Genomic DNA, 21,757 nt, shown 5'->3' on the forward strand with positions numbered 1-21,757 from the left:
GAACAAATATGGAACAGGGGGTCAGCCAGACTTGGTTTAAGATCGAGTTTTGACCACTATCACTGAGAGGCCGTGAGGAAGTCACTTTCGTGGTCTCTGCTTTTTACCTGTAAACCAAGGAGTGTGAGACCTGTTCGTGGCTTCTGTGAGCTTCCCATGAGAACAAGGAAAGGCACAGTGCCAGTGCAGAAGAGGCGCCCCTGTCTGCAGCTGGGATGAGGAAGGGGAGTGAGCTGGGTCAGCAGCTGGTGATATGGGGATGAGGCAAAGGGCTTTGGGAGGATGGCGATTTCAAGGTACAAACTGCATGACAGCAATGTTGGGGGTTGGGGAACGAACTCCAGGCCCCTGAGGATGCCATGCCTTTGTTGGCTGCTCAGGTGACAATGATACCTGTCCCATCCTCATGAAAATACGAATCATAACGATGATGAAAAATAAAGTATGAGCTACCGCAGTTATCATCACCACCCCACGGAGTGGGCACGCCTATGAGTGTGCGGTGTACGTGTGGGAATGTGTGCAGGTGGGCGCCTGTGCATGTGAGTGTGTGGACATCTGGTGCTCAGGTGTCACCAACCCAATTTAAAAAGGAAATAACTATGATTACAACCAGTCTCCAGTGTACGATCTGATCTAGATACCACTTCCTCATCTAGCAAGCGAGCGTGGCTTGGGTCTTTTAAAGCACAGGTGGGCCCTTAAGAAATTCAGCTTCAGTCGAACCTCTGTGCCTGCAGGTGATGAAGACTTGGGACTCATTCCAACAGCAAGAGCCCACGAGACTCCCCCTGCCAGATACCCGAGTTGGAGCTGAGAGGGTGGAGCAAGAGAACCAGAAAAATAAGGGAAAGAACATTTTCCCTCCAGGAGCTGAAGCAGTGGGAAGATGGCATTTAGGAACAAACTCAGAAGATGGGTGCATGGCTGTTTTGATGCCCCAGCAGGAGCATGACAGGGCTGGACATCTGTCCCATTACAAAGTACAGTAGGTCAGTTCCTCTGGGCCAAGAGCTGGATTCTCTTCCCATCTCAGTGACAGTTTGATGTCTGTGTCTTGCAGAGTTGTGGATTATCTGAAGCTCATAACAGTACTTCCAGGCTCCCTGGCTGGCAGGAATGAGAGCACCAAGCCACCAGAGCCAATGGGGGACCAGAATGTAAAAGGGGGAGGAGAATCACAAGCACTGCACCGAAACTGTATTAACTGGGAGTTGTGCATCAGTGGGAGACATATGATATGGGACAAAATTAACGTATGGCCTCAACTTCACATTCGACTTGGAGTCATTTCAAAGGAAGAATAAACTCCATGGCTGAACTCCGTTTTATGACCCATTTTCCATGTTGCACTTCATTCCCTCCATTCAAGAGCCTTCTCCTCTTTAATGTCCCTTTCTACTGAGATTGTGCTGTTTTTCTCTCTGTGTGCTTTCTGCTTCAAGCTTCAAATGATGAAGAACAACTTGTTGGGTTCCCTCCTTCTTCTGTGTTCCAGGGCAGAGTTTTTTTCTTCCTGCTTACTTGTGATTCTGTGTTTTTAAAGCAATGTGGGATGTTCTTTCTCTGCAAAACTGGAATCTGTTGGGCTGTAATTAATATGTCTTCTAGGACACCCCAGCTTCCCTCCACGTTCCTAGATATATGTTTTTGGAGCACACCACGTTTAACACAATTTTTAATCCCTGTTTTCTTTCTTAACAGCTAGCAGGCTGGTGCTACTCTAGTTGCATTTTTTTCCCCTTTATTTCCAGTCTCAATCGATTCTTCTGTCAGTGAGCAGTTGATCGGATATAGCTTCCCTTCACCCTGGTCTGATTCTTGACTTGAAAGATTATAAAGTTGACTGTACAGCTGCAGAATTTCTCTGTTGATGCACGGTCTGCTGCTGTTGTAACAATCGCACAAAGATCTGGGAAGTCAAAATTCTCAGGAGCGCCCACAGTGAGGAGTTCATTAGACCCACACAGCGTTCCTCATCACCATTCCCATTCCCTGTTGGTGGTTGACACAAGACAATGCAGCACTTACTCTTCTTACTTTTCCTGAAATCCCAGCTGCAAGGTTTTTACAATATTCTTTTCTGCCAAATTATGGGTCTGTGCCTGCTCCTGGGGATGGGGGGTGGACGTGGAGACTCAGACACTGCAGAGTCTGGCCAGCAAGGTCATTACCATGATGTGTAAGGAACCGGCAACCCTGACAGTTGCCCTGCACCTTTGTGGGAGGCTGAAAGAGCTAAGAGTGACTGCAGAGTGACTGCAGGGCCGGCCTGGGAAGAGGGATGGAGGGTCGTGACTGAGTGGCAAGGCCAAGCCCTATGGGAGGATTTGTCTTGCTTGGATATTACTCTAGGAATACCTTCCCCAGTTGTCACTCTAATGAGTTAATGTCACTGGTTTATAAGTTGTGTTATTAAGGTAAATAGGAGCTATTAGGAACTCCTTGTAGTTAATCCTTTTCTCTTTGCCCATCAAGAATCTGATAGCCCTATAAAGACAGCCTGAAAATTATCCGGCCAATGCTAGATGTTTCCACTGATGGCTGATCTCAGTTTTGATGTTCGAGAATTTCTTCATGATTGTTGCTGGAAGAGGCCTATTTGTTTCTGAGTGTCCCTGACTCTCAGTTGTCCTTTTTTTTTTTTTTTTTTGGCCAAAAGCTCATTGCATTTCTTTGGTACATTCACCCCTTCCCCGCTCCCTCCTTCGGGGGTCCTGGGTGCAGTTTTCCCTCAACCTGGTCCAGGATATAGGCCCATAATCTGTTTGACCAGACCACTGAGCTCCACACTGGCCACTCTGATTGTTTCACAGATGAGCCCGTAGCCTAGTCAGAGCCACTGGGTTGTGTTTAGATGACCTCCACTGAGCTTGGGAGAGAGGCCCTTATTCTTCTACTTGCTTTTTGAACATGGAAGCCTCATGCTGCCAACAAAACAAAACAAAAACTGCCTATTATGGACTGAGTGTTTATATACCCTGCAAATTCATATGTTAGAGCCTTGACCCCCATGTGATGGTATCAGGAGATGGGGCCTTTGGGAGCTGATTAGGCTTAGATGAGATCATGAGGGAAGCCCCATGATGGGATTCGTGACCTTATAAGGGACACCAGAGCTTCCTCCCTCTGTACATGCACCAAGAGAGGTCATGTGAGCACACAGCAAGCTAACGCCTGCCTGGAAGCCAAGAGAAGAGTCCTCAGGAGGAAAAATTGACCTTGTCAGCTCATTGGACTTTCCAGGCTCAAGAACTGTGAGAAATAAATTTCTATGGTTTGAGCCAACTAGTCTATGGTATCTTGCTATGGCAGCCCATGCTAAGATAGTGCCTGAGAATGAAAGTAACACAGAAGGTGGTAGAGGCTTGAGATAGAAAATAGACCCTGATAATACTAGCTAGGACGCTGGATCCAGCCATGACTGGACTTTTGAGTAGCATAAGCCTATCTCCACATTATTTTGTTTTTCTTTAAGTCAGTTTGAGTTTTTATTTTTTTTAGACGGAGTGTCACTCTGTCTCCAGGCTGGAGCGAGCACAATCTCGGCTCACTGCAACCCCTGCCTCCCAGGTTCAAGCAATTCTCTGCCTCAGCCTCCCAAGTAGCTGGGACTACAGGAGCATGCCACCACGCCTAGCTAATTTTTGTATTTTTAGTAAAGATGGGGTCTCGCCATGTTGACCAGGCTGGTATTGAACTCCTGACTTTGTGATCCACCTGCCTCGGTCTCCCAAAGTGCTGGGATTACAGGCGTGAGCCACCATGCCCCTGGGCAGCTTTTTTCTTCTTTACACACATTGACCTTAATGTCAAATTGAAGGCTGAAAATCTCCAGCTTTCAACACATGACCTTTGAAGAAAGAGGTCCACCTTTCAGGCCCTAGAGAGGCACAATAGTAAAGTGTGGATTTCCCTTTCCAAGTGTGTGTGGTCCTTACTATCATGGCCTTGTGTGTCTCTGCCCTGGTCTCTACAGGAACAGCAAAGCTTTGCAAGGAATGATCCCAGGAGTGCTGCATGAATACACCTCCCCAACTAGTCCAGTTCCAGAATCAAAGAACAACAGTCTCATGATGCTCACTAGAGGCCGGCACAGGGCTTGGCTTTCCTAGAGGTCACCGCATTTGTTTACCGTTTCTCCCCTGGCACTCATCACAGGGGAGAAACAAACTCAAACTTTGTTTGAACATGCAAACTTCCCACCATGCAAACTGGGGCTCAGAGAGGCCCAGTGACCTGCCCATTGTCCCACAGCTAATTCACCACCCTATCATGTTCTAGACTGAGAACATCTACCCAGAGTACCCATTTTGAATTGGTCACTCACCTTCACCTCAGATGCCACCAGCTCTGACCCCATTTCACCCCCAGCCCTGCTCATCTCTGTCCCCTCCAGGAATTCAAGCACTGGTTTTCCATGAAAACCGGCCCCTTATCCCTCACAACTCTTTAATCCTTTACTGACCCTATCCCCACTCCCTTTTCCCTAACCCTTCCCGCTGTGCTCTTGGGGCTCATGATCCATCCTCAAATCCTCTCCTGATCCAAATCTCTTCCAGCATATTCCTCTTACCTCCTTCCCCTAGCTGAATCCTGGCTGGTTCCACTGATATCACCTCCCCTGCAGCCTCTCAGGTTGATACTTCGTTACTTAAAATTTCTCCCTCATGTACCTCAGCTCCTTGGTGGTGAACAGTTGGCATCTTTGCTCTAAATTGTCACTTCCAAACTCTCCTCCTTCACCTTCTCCTGAGCACCCACCCCACATGCTGGGCGTGCACGTATATTGGAGTCCCTGCCAAGTGGCAGATTTTGTTGCATCTTCAGTAGGTCCTTTCAAGTACTCACACCCCACACTTCCTCAGGAAAGTGAGTCTAAGACACAGATCACTAAAAAAATTTAGAGTCACCAGCCTCTCTAATACCCTTGGAAAAGTCTCTTGAGTCTCACAAAAGTTGCCACCTTTGACTAGGCCTGTCCCACCACCTCTTACCAGAGTTACTGTGAAGGCACCTACCCAAGTCTGCACTTCTTATACAGTCTTATTTCCAGCCTGGCAGCTGGAGTGCCCCTGTAAAAATGTTAAGTCAGATCGCATCACTTCAGCTCCAAGCTCCCCTGGCACCCATCATTGTGGGGAGGCCAAAGGACATCTGACCACCTTTGTGACCCCTGGTGATCTTACCTTTCCACTTCTCTTCTGACCTCATTTCTTTCTACTGCCTCCCTGTCCCTGTCCTCTCCAGTTATGCTGACCACCTTGCTGCTCTGGGAATATCCCAGGCATCTTTCTGCTTCAGGAACTTTGCACATGCTCTTCTGTCTGATATGCCACCTACATCATCTAAAGGGCTCACCTCCTCCCAAACCTCCCTGACTCCCTGTTGCCTTTCCTGTCCTCCATCTCAGCTTTGTCTTTCTCCATGATCCTTGATATCATGTATCTTACTCTATGTCCATTGTCTGTTCCTTCCACTAGGAAATGCTCCAGAAAGAACATGTTTTGTTCAGTGCTATGTCCCCAGAACCTGGAACAGAACTGGCAATGAGGAACACTCAAGTAATGTCTTCTGAATGAATGAATAACTGGAGAGAAGCAAATTCAAACCACAAGGCACCTCTTTCACTTTTCAGAGTAGCAAATATCTTAAAGTTCAATTGTGTTGCATAAATAGGTTATAAAAATGGTTTTAAAAAATGCAGGTATGCAGAAATGAGTGTGTGCATGTGAGTGTGTGTGTTCGCTCAATGATTTGGGTCTGTATCTGCTGACTTGGAGAGACAGATGGGGTCGGGTGATAAAAGAAAGCTGTAGAATAATGTATATGACATGACTGTATGTTTGTAAAAATAAACAAATATACACCCCAATCTCTGACTATGTGTTTACATGCACAAGGGATCAGAAAGCTGGGAGGGGAATTCCCAGTTTGCATTTTTATCTGAGTGGGACTGGAATGGGATAAAGGAGGAAGAGGAACAGCTTTGTGTACATATTTTTAGGTACATGAAAGGACCAATGTTGGTAAATACTTAGAGATAAATCAGATGTATTGAGCAATGGGGAAGATGTGAGCAAACGGAACTCTCATTCTCTGCTGGCTGGAGCAGAAGTGAGGGCAGCAAAGAACAAACTGGTAGGTGTGTTGTTGTTAGGTGTGTCACATGCACATTCTCATCCTCCATGATCCCACACAGAACCCGCAAAGACATCACAGGAACTGCTGATACGCAGAATGTGATTCTGCTTTTTCACTCAAGCAGGTACATCCTTCCACGGCCGCCTTTCTTCCCTCCCATGGAACCATGTGTTGGTGCCTTGGGCCAAAGTTACCCAGGACTCTGAGGATACAAACATTTAGTTCACAAACTCAACAAGTAAATCCAGTAAAAAGACTGAAACAGCTGGAAATTTATCAAACAAAATGATTTTCCTGGGGAGCACATAAGAGCCACCTGATGGCTAATAACTCTGATGTGGAAGGAAGGGGGCTGCGAGTAACACCTGAGGTTGACTTGTCTAGCATGGGAAGGTAATCGCTTCCTGCATCATGCCCATAGCACAGTAGCAAACTCCCTACCGATCCATGCCTATATTCAACTCACCTTGGGCGTTGTTAAATTAGTTTCCTTACTTTGTTTCCTTATGAGGGGAGGCCCTTTAAGATTTACATTAAGCCAGCAGCTTCAACATTAGCACTGGGAATTATAAAGCATCAGAGCCACATAAATGGAAGCTAATTCACAAAATGCTTGGATGTTGAAATTCAACCAGTTCAGTCACTCTCACCCCACCAGGCCTGAGGATAGCACTGAAAGAGCGGGCATGAACATGAGGCTGAGATCCTGGGTGGCCATGCTCTCGTAAGCAATGCAGCGAGGGCCTCCGTGTTCTCTTGCCCAGGTGGAGGTGCAGCTGAGCTGGGAGCCCCCATCACTGACTCTCAGTGCTTTAGCATGAGCAGGAAAAGACAGAGGTTGTCAGCAGTAGACGGCTGAAGACTAGAGCCACCACGGTCATGGCCACTTACCTGAGACCAGAACAGGTGCTGAGACTGACGGTTGAATCAGAATATCCCCGTACATGTCCATGGTAGTAACAGTGACCCTATAGGGGAGGAGGGGAGAATCCCATTTCAGTTATAACATATTTTTGCCCACTTATAATAAATCAACTGCCTCCAATCCTCTCCACTTGTTTTTAGCTATAGAATTTTCTTTTGCATAAAATGTTATTATGCAGCCTTAATATTTAATGCAAAGCCCAACATGACCCAGACAGGGTCTATGTCGGGAATATCTGATGTACTTAGAGGTTACCAATAGGGGTTTTTAAATGAACCCTAGTTTCACTCTTGTCTCTCTGACACCCTACAGGAAAGCCCTGATACAGAATGTTTTACAAAATCCAGCAGCACAACAAATCACATTGACATCGCCATTTTACCCTCATGTAAATTGTCTTTTGTAATGAGATGAAGAACTGTAGGGGGTATCTAAGCACACTGTGAAATGTAATAAAACAAGGCCTAAATCTGTGGCTTATGAAAACAGGAAAGCAGATGAGAGGAAGTGGGGGTGAAGAAGGAAGGAGGGGACCTCACTGAATTACCCAGTTGAGAGCTGAAAGTCTATCTCAGCAGGAAAGAAAAATAGGAAGGTCTTCTAAGTCTAAGACAAAAGTTCCCGTGTGTCATGCCTGTAATATTCTATCCTTTGATAATGTCACAGCTTACAAAAAGAAACCACAGCACAGACACTTCCTTAGTGAAGACAGATATCAGTCCGGAATCAAGGTTAATTTTATCACTGAGCAAAAGGTACGCTGCAGCTCCAGTTAAGTGGCAGACTGGCAAGAAGTGGCTGAGTATACTCAGTACTCCTCACCCAGGTCCTCTGGATGCCAGCTGGGTGCAGATCTCTGCAAAGAAAGGTACATGTATCTTCTCAGGGTTTCCCCTGAGAAGCTCCTCTTTTGAGCAGCTCAGGTGTTAGTTTGTCTCCACTGCACCCTCCTTTGAGCACGGCTCCTTCACACATGACAACAGTCATGCACTTTGTCCAGGGCAGAGCTTGGTGTCCAGTTGTTCTGCCCAACAAAAGCCACCTTGACTTTGCTAAGAAAAAGCACCAGATGCAATTGAGCAATGAAGAAAACCAGACACCACCACGGGAAAGGGGCTAAGATGATCTCTTGGTCTCAACCTAGATGACAAAATTCTCAGATCACCTAAAAGGCGATGAAAGGAGGGTGATGGGGTTAAGGGATTGCAGGGACATTTATTATTCTGTTGAGCTTTTTCATATTAATTTTAGAAGTTCTTTATATACTCAGGATATTAACACTCTGCCTGTTATTACATGGGAAATGTCTTTTAACTTTGCTTATGATATTTTTTGTTCAGAGTTTCCGATGTATATCCATTTAAATGCATTTGTCTCTCTCTTCATGCATTTTTTGTATAGCTCAAGGTGGCTGTTTTCAGGATCACAAATATGTCCTTCTTTATTTTCTTCTATCTTTATAGTCTTAAAATTAGCTCTTTAATCCATCTGGAATTAATTTTTGTGGGAGTGTGAGGTTCAATGCTAACTTTCCCCTACAAATGAGAGCCAGCTGTGCTTTGCTGCCATTTTTCCTTTTCTCTGTGATGTGACATGCTACCTTGGCATATATCAAAGGCCCACAATATGTTTGTGGCACCACTTTTGTACTCTTTGTGCTAGCCCACTGAAACAGACATCCATTTGTCCGTTTCCGTGCCAATTCCACACTGTGCCAATGACTATTGCTCTATACTCTATTTTGGTATCAGGTAGAGTACATTGTCCTTTAAAATTAAGATGAAATTCACATGCCATAAAACTCACCTTTTAAAAGCATATATAATCAGTGAGTTTTGTTGTATATTCACAATATTATATACTCATCACCACTAATTGATTCTAAAACCTTTCTGTCACCTCAGAAAGAAACCTCATATTCATTAGCAGTCACTTCCCATTCCCTGCTCCTCCATCTCTGGCAACCATTAACCTGCTTTCTATCTCTATGGATTTGCCTGTTCTGTTATTTTATAGAAATGGAATCATACAATAAGTGCCTTTTGTGACTGGCTTCTTTCACTTAAGCATGGTGTTTTCAAGTTCATTCATACTGAGGCATGCATTAGAATGTCATTCCTTTTCTATGGCTGAATCACCTTCTACCGTGTGGATGAAAACATATTTTGCTCATCCAATTGATGAGCACATGAGTTGTTTCTACTTTTTGACTATTATGAGTAATGTTACCATGAACACATGTGTACACATTTTTGTAAGGATGTGTTTTCAGTTCTCTTGGATATGTACTATGAGTAGACATATGGGTCCAAAAGTAAAGTTGCTGGTTATATGGAAACTCAATGTTGAACTTTTTAAAGTACTGCCAAACTGTCTGTCAAGCAGCTGAACCCTTTTACATTCCTGTGAGCATTAGATGAGGGCTCTAATTTCCCCACATACTCACCAACGCTTGTTGTTGTTTATCTTTTCCATTATAGCCATCCTAGTGGATATAAGGTGGTATTTCAATGTGGTTTTTGTTTTAATTTTCTTAATCACTAATGATGTTGGGCATCTTTTCACGTGCTTGTTGTCCATTTTTATACCTTCCTTGAAGAAATATCTACTCAAATCCTCTGCTTATTTGTAAATTGGATTTTGGTGTTTTTATTGTTGAGTTAGAAGAGTTCTTCATATATTTTCAGCACTAGACCCTTATTAGATACAAGATTTATAGATACTTTCCCCCATTTTGTGAGTTGTCCTTTTACTTTCTTTTTTTAATTTTAATTTTATTTTTTTTGAGACAGAGCCTTGCTCTGTCACCTAGGCTGGAGTACAGTGGTGTGATCTCGGCTCATCGCAACCTCTGCGTCCCAGGTTCAAGTGATTCTCCTGCCTCAGCCACTGGAATAGCTGGCATTACAGGCACAGGCCATCACACCCAGCTACTTTTTGTTTTTTTTTGTAGCGATGGAGTTTCACTATACTGGCCAGGCTGGTCTTGAACTACCGACGTCAAGTGATCGGCCTGCTTCAGCCTCTCAAAGTGCTGGGATTACAGGCGTGAGCCATCAGGACTGGCCCCTTTTACTTTCTTGATTGTATCTTTTGAAGCTCAAAGTTTTTTATTTGATGAGGTCTTGTCTATTTTTTTCTTTGGCTGCTTATGCTTCTGGTGGCGTATCTAAGAAACCATTACTTAACCTAAGGTCATAAAGATCTACACGTATACTTTTTTTAAAGAGTTGTATGGGTTTAGCTATTATATTTAGATCTTTAACCATCTTGAATTAATTTTTGTATGTAGCTTGAAGTACAAGTCCAACTTCATTCTTCGGCATGTGGACAGCTAGTTGTTCCAGAACCATTTGTTGAAACACCTACTCTTTTTTCTATTGAATTGTCTTGGTGACTTTCTCCAAATTGTTTTCTTTTGGCACCATTCTTTTCTCAAAAGTTTCTTGGTTATCATTCCCCGTTTTCTCTTCAGATGAATTAAAGAATCCAATTTTAGGCTACACAATAATCCATTGAGATCTCAGTTTGTATTACACTGAAGTATAGGTCAGTTTGGGAAGAACTTATATTTTCACAATAAACAGTTTTTCTATTCTGTACATGGTAAGCAGGCCTCTCCTTTTAACAAGGTCATTTTTATGTCCTTTAGTTTTAGATTTTTTTTTCCATGTGGCTATTGGAAAACTTTCGTTAAGCTTATGCATAGGTATTGTACAGATTTGCTGCTATCATAAATAGGATCTTTTTTTCCTATTTTGTCTTATGTATAATTATTTTTCATGTGAAGGAAAGCTTTTGATTTTGCAAGTTGGTCTTATATCGGGCACTTTTGCCACACCATCCTATCAGTTTATCAGTTTGTAGCCTACCTTTTTTCTATGTTGCTGATTATATCAATTGCAAACAATGAAAGTACCATGGGCTCCTTTTTGGATCTTTCATGCAACACTGAAGAGTGAAATGGCTAGGCGTGCAGGGGCCACGGCAGGAGAGGACTTGCCTACAGAGGGAAAGCATGTGCAAAGATAGTGGGCGCTGGGGGTGGGGAGTGACATTCAGGAGTGGGGTTAGTTCTGTTGGGTTGGAAGATTCAGGTGCAGGAGCGTAGCTCTCACAGTGTCCTGTTCCTCCCCCAGAGAACCCGCCATCTTCAATAAGCATGTGGCTTAGGAAAGGATGAATCAGGCTTCCACCCAGGCCATCAGGGAGGGCAAAAACCTTGCTACCAGTTCACCTCCTTAGCTTCTGTGTGACATATACTTTGAATGGCTCCAGGGTCCTCTCACTCTAGATAACTCTTAGCTGGGTTGTAGGGGAAGCATGATAATTCTCTTACTATGAGGGGGTTATATAATTGGATCATAATGCTCTGGGGCATCAGGGGATCCTAGTACCCTCCCAGGCTGGGCGTCACTGGCAGGGATTTTAGCCCTGGGCACATGGCAGGCATCAAAGCGGAGGATGATGCAGAAAGTGAAAGGTTGGCAGCTGCTGTTAGGATTTCAGCTGCTTAAGGTAACCAGAATCACTGGGTTTTGACTGTCACAGATCTTTGGGGTCACATACATTACAGAATTTCCTCCATTTTAGAGGAACGTGAAATGCTGCTCTAAGTAGCTAAACACTGGTTAAAAAATTGAAAACCAAATGGTGACAATAATTTTAATTACTGACCTCTGAAATTTCAAGCTCATTTACACTCAATCTCAATTTATTTTTAATAGATTATTTATTAAATGTACTTTCAAATTAAATACACAGATATATAAGCTCGTTAAAGCATGAGCTTAGAACAAATTGGTATCAAATTAATTTCCAGTTCAACAACTCAGCTGAAGTATTGCTTATGAAGGAGGAGGGGGGTGGATTTTAGCTCTCATAAACTGTTGCTTAAGGTAAACAATCTCAGTCATTAGTAGAGTTAACAACTGATTTCCAGCTTTAACATCACTTTTGTATCACCTTCAGACAGTTGACTAACAAGTCCATTGTTCATTCCTGACAGTGATTAACTTCTTAGATTACTGATCATAATTATTAGAACTCCAAATTCTAGATTTTCCAAGGCAATAACAATTTCATGAAATTTAATTTTTTTCAATATGTCTCATTAAATGTTTAAACAAATGTGATTTAGTTTTTATAACATAAGTCAACACACAGATAATTTCACAACTCAGCAAAACATGGTTGTTACACCATGCATCATGTGGTTGGCTGGGAAATTTGATTATGGGGAGTGGAGGAGATGCAGTCTTCAACCCCTGGGGGTGGTGGTGACCCTCTTAGTGACAAAGGCAGAGAGAGAGTACAGGCTACATCACCACTAGTGGCCAGCAGTGGCCGCTCGAGACAATCTCCAGGTGAGTGTGTGCCCTGCCCAAGGGCGCACCTCTGAGTGCACTGATGCTAAAAGGCGGGCACCAACCAGGCCTTGTGGGTTCACAACACTGGGTTTGCTGGGTCTGAATATGCACACCAGAAAGAGACCCAGTAGGGAGCCATCATGCCTAAGAGGGTCTGGCGCCCCAGGGTCCCCTGACCTGTTGATCACCACATGGCCCTTACCAGCCAGCCGTGGCCACAGTCCTCTGCAGACCTTCCGACACTGCATCCCTGTTCCCCTCTCTGATTGCCTCAAGGGCGCCAAACTGTATAGCTCTTTGTCTCTAAAGACATTGTCTTATGTCTCTAAAGACACTGCCGAACAAGACATAGTCCCACTAGGCCAGGCCGTCTTTGCCTAGTTCTGCTGATCTAAGACATTCTATTTCTACCAACAAAACACAACACAGAAAAAGAGCCCCAAACATGCATAACCACAAAATTACATCTTTTCCTTTTCAAAAAACCTCTAACCCTGTATTTTATATACTTATTACTTAACCTAATGCATTTTCCCACTCCAGTAGAACAACTTTTCCTTCTGTTTAATACTATCAATCAAATATAATGGTGGGTAAGAGGAAGATGGAATAAGAACTCTTGAACTTGAAAATTGGTAGCCCTCAACTCTACGCCATGTGGGAAGTAAAATCAAACGTCTGTTACCCAACTCTCAGTGGACTAGAAGGAAAGGCATTTTATATGCTTAAGTGGTAACAAAGATGGCTTGACCTTGCGATTAGAAAGGAATGCTACCAGACAAAGTCTGTTAGGGAGTATGCCAAATGAAAATTATTCTGAATGCTTTCTTTAGGGGAACTTTGTAGGGTCTTCCCAGACTCCTTGCCATATGGAATGTGCCAAACTATCTTGATTTAGTGCTTGAATCACACAATGTTCTAGCCAGAAGGAAGCTTTGGGTCATCTAAGGCCAACCTTTCTCTTTTAGCCAGTCCCTTCCCTGAATAGATGGGAAACCAAGGCCTAAATAACCATCAAAGGTCACAGAGCTGGTTAATGGTAGGGCAAGAACTAAAATCCAGGCCTCTCAACTCCAGGCCAGATGCTTCCCTCCATACCTGGCAGTCAGAAACACGAGTTTCTCTCTCTTTTAGAAAAGAAAAGCTGCCAGGACCAGCTCAGTCGGGGAGACCCTAACCCAGTGGCACTAGAGGAATTAAAGACACACACACAGAAATATAGAGGTGTGGAGTGGGAAATCAGGGGTCTCACAGCCTTCAGAGCTGAGAGCCCTGAACAGAGATTTACCCATGTATTTACTGACAGCAAGCCCGTGATAAGCATTGTTTCTACAGATTATAGATTAACTAAAAGTATTCCTTATGGGAAACAAAGGGATGGGTTGAAATAAAGGGATGGGTTGGACTAGTTATCTGCAGCAGGAGCATGTCCTTAAGGCACAGATCCCTCATGCTATTGTTTGTGGTTTAAGAATGCCTTTAAGTGGTTTTCCTGCCCTGGGTTCCTTGCCCTCATTCCGGTAAACCCACAACCTTCCAGCATGGGTGTCGTGGCCATCACGAACATGTCACAGTGCAGGAGACATTTTCTTTATGGTCAGTTTTGGGGCCAGATATGGCCAGATTTTGGGGGGGCCTGTTCCCAACAAAAAGTTATCACCTAAAATCCATACATGGGTGGAATGCTTTTCCTGAGTACTGCGGAGCCTCATTACAGTGTCACTCACAGCATCATAGGAAAGTGAAGTCATTTCCAAACTCAGAGAAAAGCCCATAAATAGGAGGGGTCCAAGGGTGGGTAAGCGTACATGTGTATGGGTGTATGTGTGTCTACAGGTGTGTATGTGTATATACGTGGGCATGTATGTATATTTGTGTGTGTGCATGTGCATGGATGTGTATGTATATGGGTTGTGTGGGTGTGCATGTATATATATGCATGTGTGCATACGGTGTGCATGTGTATATGGTGTGCATGTGTGTATGTGTGTATATGGTGTGCATGTGTGAATATGCATGTGTGTATATGGTGTGTATGTGTGTATATGCGGTTTATGGTGTGCATGTGTGTATGTGTGTAGGGTGCATGTGCGTATATGTGTGTGAATATGGTGTGTATGTGTGTATATGTGTGTGAATATGGTGTGCATGTGTGTATATGTGTGGATATAGGTGTGCATGTGTGTATATGTATGTGTGTATATGGGTATGCATGTGTGTATATGTGGACACGTGTATATTTGTGTGTATGTGCATGTGTGTGTATATATATGGGAGTGTGTGTGTATGTGTGTATATGGTGTGCATGTGTATATGTATGTGCATATATGGGTGTGCATGTGTGTATATGTGTGCGTGTGGGTATGTATGTGTGTATGCATTGTGTGTATATGGGTTTGTGTGTATGTGTGTTTCTGGGTGTGTGTATGTACATGCATGTCTGTTGCCAGCCTGCATTTCAGCATGACTGCAGTCAGGTCCTTGTTCCCTTGCACGCAAGCCCCAACATACTATATGTTTGCTTGAGAATAAAACAAGGTGACAATGCATCTGAGCAAAGAAAAAGTGACTTTGCAGCTCTGTCCTTAAGGCACAGATCCCTCATGCTATTGTTTGTGGTTTAAGAATGCCTTTAAGTGGTTTTCCTGCCCTGGGTTCCTTGCCCTCATTCCGGTAAACCCACAACCTTCCAGTATGGGTGTCGTGGCCATCACAAACATGTCACAGTGCAGGAGACATTTTCTTTATGGTCAGTTTTGGGGCCAGATATGGCCAGATTTTGGGGGGGCCTGTTCCCAACAAAAAGTTATCACCTAAAATCCATACATGGGTGGAATGCTTTTCCTGAGTACTGTGTTTCTATAACTGGGCTACATTACACTTAGTCCTGAGTTTCTATAACTGGGCTACATTACACTTAGTCCTGAGTTTCTATAACTGGGCTACATTACACTTAGTCCTGAGAGTGTGCAGGGCAGGATCGTGAAGCAATAAGTCACCACACCCATCCTCCAAGGATCTCTGCTCCCATGTCCATAACAAGAACCATGTCTGGTTAAAACACTAGAAAGAACTAAGCTCAGGGGCCCCTGAAATCATTTTGCTGTGCTACAATTCTGCAGACAGAACAAACGCTTACAAAATCATGTTCACAGTCTTTGAGATCTCCAGGTAAACTGGGCCTGGGAACAGCACATCTGAAATAGTGAGACCACTAGATCCATCCAGAATTGGAAATCTTGGGGTTGAGTCTTGGAGTCTCAGTTTTTAATCTGTGTAATGGGACGGGCATTTAGTTGTCCAGAGCTTTGTGGATCAAATGAACATGACATGGGGATGCAATTCATAAAATGTAAGGCATTATTACAAATCTGGAATATGAACATAAATATTTTAAACCCACTCTGCTGTAAGCTCTGTTTTCCATCTGCTATTTTCCTCTACACTGACCCACTGCCCAGTGCATTTTTGTTGAATGAATGAATGAATGAAAGAATGGATGGATGTGCATGAAAGAAACTGACCCATTAGAGAGAAGGGAGGGTTATTTGCTTATACCCTGTCACTTGGCTCTAACTCCCAACTGCAAATCTTCTTGGATATTATGTGAAAATGCACACGAAAGGGTTAGCAGGGGCAGGGGTCAGAAGACCTATGGGGCCATTTGCAATTTGATGGAGACACACAAGCCTGAACAACTCAGTTATCAGCACGTTCATCTACCTTACTCTCAGCTGCATCCCAGCTTCTCATCTGTTCTCAGAATCTACAAGGGATTTCAGAAGGAACACATGGTACAGCATGGGGAAGAAGTGCTGTGAAATGATCACTGGCATAGCAGTGGTCATGGCTGGCTCACTTCTCTAAAGCCCTGACTGCGTGCCAGGCTTGGTGTCTGTTTCATTGTCACATCCCACAGCTGATTAAGTGCTTGAGCTGGGATTTGAACCTGGGTGGTCAGACTCTGGCTTGTGATCCTAACCGTGGTGTATACTGTCTCCAGACAGAAGGTCTATCTTAGAGCCTGCCCTTTCCTGACAGTTTTATGGAAGGAAAGTCACCAAAACAGTGAGCTCCTCTGGGAACATGGGTTTGCCCCTTGCATTGTTTGACTCCCAAAGCATCTGTTATGGGCACGTCATGTCATATGTTGTTAGAGTGTATGTCCCCTGGGACAGGGGCTACATCCTCCCTTCCGCAGACTTGCCACAGAGTAAGGATGTTTACTGGTCTGAGTTCAGTTGGACCTTGGAGTGATGCACTTAGTGAATCTCCAGAGGCCTGTTCTGGCCTCTCCTCTCCTCATATTCCAGGACTTTGGTTCAGCTGAACATACTCTGCTCTCCCCCAAGAGCATTCTCTAGGTGTCTCTCCTTGTAAATGAATGCCACCCCCTTCCCCAATCCACCCCATTGCCGTTTTATAGACTAATTTCATTACAACAAACACCATAGCCAGAAACGTATAACTGAGACTCAGTGTTTTGTTCCAAGTGAACTGGAGGTGTGTAGCACAGCATATAGGAGCTAAGACTCTCCCATCCAAGAGATACCCAGGCCAGACCCTGCTTAGCTTCCAAGATCAGACAAGATCAGGCTCATTCTGGGTAGGATGGCCTCAGACTAGGAGCTCAGATTCTAGAGTCACACTATTTGGGTTTGAATCCTTATTAACTGCAGGTGTGGCCTAGTTATTTAACCCCTCGAGGTCTCAGTATTCTCATCTGGGTATAAAGATAGTAAAAATTGATCTTTGGTAAAGATCAAACAACAGAATATATAAAAAGTTCTGTGCACAGTGTCTTGCCTATTGTCGATATTTACTCAATGTTGGCTACCGAATTGGACACTCAGTAAACATTTGTTGAATAAGTGGATGAATAAACTCAATAAACACACACATGCGTGAAAAGGTAGGGGCTGTCACCATTGTGGAAGATGATACTGGTCTAAGAAATTTGAGTTTGATTGAGGAGGCACTGGGGGAAGCTGCTGATGATTTGGGAGGATCAAAATGTAAATGCAATCTTGTGACATAATAGAAAGATGTTTTAGAAGGAAGGATCATTCAGGCAGGAGTGGGGTCTGGATTAAAGCTAGGTGAGATTGGGAGTGGGGAGAAAAAGTCAGGCGGCTAAAACATCTTGCAGCTGTGAGGAAGGGAGGGCCTAAGCTGGTGTAGCCATGTGACAGTGGACAGGAAAGGGTGTGGAATGTGATCTGGAGGTAGGAGTCACCACGGGACCTGGGTGAAGACCTGGAGGGGGAGAAGGCACTGGTGTTGAGTGCCTCGGCCAGTGGCACAGCAGAGCAACCTGTGAGGGAGAGGCAGGCAGGGAGAACTGGTGAGTTAGGTTATGTGTGGAATACAGCCACAGCAGGGAAATTCAATCCATTCTCAATGATGTTTTAAGAATACGATGCTGGGCCTGGCTTGTGGAGTCCTAGTTAGGTAGGGGGAGTCAGACTAACAGGATCAGGGGAAAGCAAAATGAAGAAGCAGATAAACTATAAGTCTGCCTTTCTTCATGGTCCAATACGCATATCCCTCCTGTGCACATAACTCACAATCTTCCTGCGCTCAGGTATCACCAGACCCCCAGCTGATAGAAAATTGCAAGTTAGTTCAATGCAACCTTGCTGTTATCAATATTGCACAAAGCTCTCTTCAGCATACCGCACAAGCACCATCCTATAAAATCTCCAGCAAACCTTTGTCTCCTTGCAGTCAGCTCCTCTCTTGCTGGCCTGCCTATTGCTCCTTCGCAATGTATTTTCCTACGATCTCTAATAAATCTCCCTTTCTTTACCTACAACTGTCTTGGTAAATTCTTCTTACTCTCAAGCTGCTGGCCCAGATAGCCACTGCCCACCCGCAACAGCACTTACACTTGATACACTTAGGAGATGTGCATGATCTCTGACTTTCCCCTTCCCTCCAGAATTATCTTTTCATCTCTGTTAGATGCTCTCTAACTGTAATAAACTGTGGTTAACTCCTGACATTCATCGCCCTGATGTGTTTAGTCCAAGCCAGTTGTAGAAGATACTATCCCTTTCGGACAATCAGTAGTTGCCATGGAAATGAATGGGATGTCACCCAAACAACACTTTTGGCCAAAATATTAGATTCTATCCTTACCTGATGGTTCAGGCTCAGTTCATCTCAGCTGGTCTCCTTTGACGCTATCAAAGCAAATGCTCTATATTTTTTCCAGTGAGAAACCTATATCACGAATGAAACTTTTTTGGGTCCTGATCACGTCCAGGGGTGAGACTTTTTTTTCTTCCTTTCATTCCATGCACCTGGCCTCTACTGCCATCTCCTCTCACCTGGGCTTCAGGCTCTTCCACAAGAGGCCCTGCCTGACCCTGACAGGGCAGGGGACCCTCCCCCTCCCGTTTGCTCTGACTACAATTTCATGCTAGAGCCAGGGGGTGCTTTTCAAAGCCCAAACATAGTCATGACATGCCTTGGGGAAGGCCTTTTAGTGGCCTCGTAATGCTTCTCTATCACAACCAAGGCTGTCACCATGGTCTTCAGGTCCTATACGCTCTGACTTTCATCAGCTTCTAAACACTTCCTTCCCCTCACCTGCCACCCCAGGTAAAACTCAGCATCAGCCTGGAATGTTTCTCCTCCTGTCCCCCAGTTCATGCCTCCTCAGCCTCCAGCTGTTGGTTCACATGTTCCTTTCCCTGTAAAGCCTTCCATGATCCCTCAGACCAGACTAGGGCCCCGCGGCCTTTCCTTTGGTGCACTTAGCCCAGATGTTAATTATGTTTGTGATTACCAGGATAAGAGCAGTCTTCTTCCTCTAGCCTCCCCCCACCCATGGGTTCCCTTGTCTGTTTCAATCCCTGCTGTGTTCTCAGTATAAGGGGGCATGTGAACAGGTCATGGTGCTTGGTTGACAACATACATGTAACAGACGAATGTATTCCCTCCAAAGCACTGACAGCATCTAGCCTTTCTGGGGGCCTCTGCCAGCCTTTCCCAGAGCTGTCTTTTGGCATGTAAACAGCAGAAATGTCACGCGGATAGTCTCCCACAGGCCTTATTAAAAGTAACAATATAAAACACAATCTCCCCTTAGATGTGGTCAGCAAAGGATAAAGCCACAAATATTTCATCCTGTCAGGACAGTCGAGAAAAAAGATGTGATTAACTCCAAAATTAAAATCAGCCACTCTTCTGAGTTGACCAGCTTATACCAATTGTTGAGATATTTAAAAAAAAAAAAAAAAAAAAAAAAAAGCCCTATACGCTATAGCCACCAAAAAGTGGTTCTTATTTTATGTATAATTTTAAATTTAGGAAAATTCACTGTGTGCTGACTTTAGCAGATAAGGAGATGAGTCAGCAAATTTCTTTTTGTTTTCCAGCCTGACTCAATAAAAACAAAACCCTAAAATCTGCATCTGGGTCCTCACCACGAAAAACAATACAAGGCCTCGGACTCTCCTTAAGGGGCTCCTGCTGGAAGGACCAGCTGTTCTGAGCTGTGGGTTTTACTTAGTGAACAACATTGTTCACTCCCCATCTTTACTGTAACAAGGCTGACTGCTTGGAAAGGCATTCAGAGGAATGAGGAAAGGGAACGACTGGGTTAAAAGAAAAGTCACCATTTTTCTAATTATAAAAGCAACATGTGCTTGATGCTTCTGGAGATTTGGGGGTGCCAATTAATCTATCTTTCAGTTGCTTCCCCTAGTGGAGATGATCCACAGAGTCAGATGAAGATCAAAATACAGCATCAGCTTAATGACTGCCAAAAAAAGAGGCTTCTGGTATATTCTGGAGAGGATACTAGTTTAGGCCTAGACAGTAGAGAGGCTTCCTGCAATTTCCAATTTCCGTCCTCCCCACACCCCAACCTCTTTCCCCTTCTTCCCAGCCAAAGCCTCAGTACCCATCTTGGGGAAGGTGGAGATGAAGAACGCTGCTGCCTAGAGGACTCCATGGAGGGAGGGAGGGGCAAGTCTCACCCACTACTGACTTCAAGGGCTGCCCAACACAGGGGCTGCAGCCACTCCCCAGTTAGCAGGGATCAGGGATTTTCAGGGCCTGTCTCCTCCCACCCTCTTCCCTGTAAAGAGACAGTTCCATGGGGAGGATTAGGGGAAGAGGAGGGGAATGGAGCAGACATTCACCCTTTCATACAGTCACCACATGGAAAAAGAGGAGAGGAAAAATGTGAGCCCCTGCTCCTGTGCACACGTGAATCAGAGAACCCAGAAAAGCACAGAGTCCCGCACCACATGGAGACAACCACTATCAACATCCTGGAGCCCTTCCATCAGGGCTGTTTACTAAGATGCCTGGATATGTAGCCTTCAGCTTTTGCAATCCAAATCCCAAAGAGATCTGGCAGCCGCTGAACCCCTGTTTCTCTAGTCCTCTATTTCTTCGCCTTCTCACTTATTGCATTTTTCCTCCCAAGTGAGAAAAAAGGGGAAAAAGTACTGTGATAGTGAATATTGAGTATCGACTTGATTGGATTGAAGGATGCAAAGTATTATTCCTGGGTGTGTCTGTGAGGGTGTTGCCAAAGGAGATTAACATTTGAGGCAGTGGACAGGGAGAGGCCCACACATCCTCAATCTGGGTGGGCACCATCTAATCAGCTGCCAGCATGGCTAGATTAAAGCAGGCAGAGGAATGTGGAAGGACTAGACTGGCTGAGTCTTCTGGCCTCCACCTTTCTCCTGTGCTGAATGTTTCCTGCCCTTGAACATCAGACTTCAAGTTCTTCAGCTTCTGGACCCTTGGACCTACACCACTGGTTTGCCAGGGGCTCTTGGGCCTTCAGCCACAGACTGAAGGCTGCACCATCTGCTTTCCTACTTTTGAGGTTTTGGGACTTGGACTGGTTTCCTTACTCCTCAGCTTGCAGACGGCCTATTGTGAGGCCTTATCTTGTGATCGTGTGAGTCAGTACTCCTTAATAAACTCCCCTTCATATATACATCTATCCTATTAATTCTATCCCTCTAGAGAACCCCGACTAATACAAATGCCTAAGAAAAAGAAAACTAGTATGGGAGATTGAAACAGAATGCACAAAAGTATTCAAATAACTTTGGAAGCATATTTTACACGTTCTAGAGATGTCCGTATTAGACAAGCACTGTTCACCGTCATAGATCGTGGCCGTTTGGAAAACTGGAGCCTATTGTGGCATTTCTAAGATCTCTCTTTTCTGTTTCTTTCTGAAATAACAATTTACACTGTGGAGATAGTCTTAGTGCTGAGTCTGAAAACATATTTTAAATCAGATCTTAGTGGGGTAAAAGAGAACAAAAATGTCAAATATGAA

General features: G+C 44.4%; 1 protein-coding gene across 1 annotated transcript in view; it reads right to left on the bottom strand.

The window, feature by feature from the left end:
* The window catches only part of ADAM12 (ADAM metallopeptidase domain 12), a 373,095-nt gene that overhangs the window by 117,391 nt on the left and 233,947 nt on the right, over positions 1–21,757 (bottom strand). The window contains exon 5 of the mRNA XM_007964392.3: positions 7,036–7,112. Within this exon, the coding sequence (XP_007962583.3) occupies positions 7,036–7,112 (77 nt within the window). The remainder of the gene's footprint in view (positions 1–7,035; positions 7,113–21,757) is intronic.

The sequence above is a fragment of the Chlorocebus sabaeus genome, chromosome 9, assembly GCF_047675955.1.
Source record: "Chlorocebus sabaeus isolate Y175 chromosome 9, mChlSab1.0.hap1, whole genome shotgun sequence".
In the NCBI taxonomy this organism is placed as follows: Eukaryota; Metazoa; Chordata; class Mammalia; order Primates; family Cercopithecidae; genus Chlorocebus; species Chlorocebus sabaeus.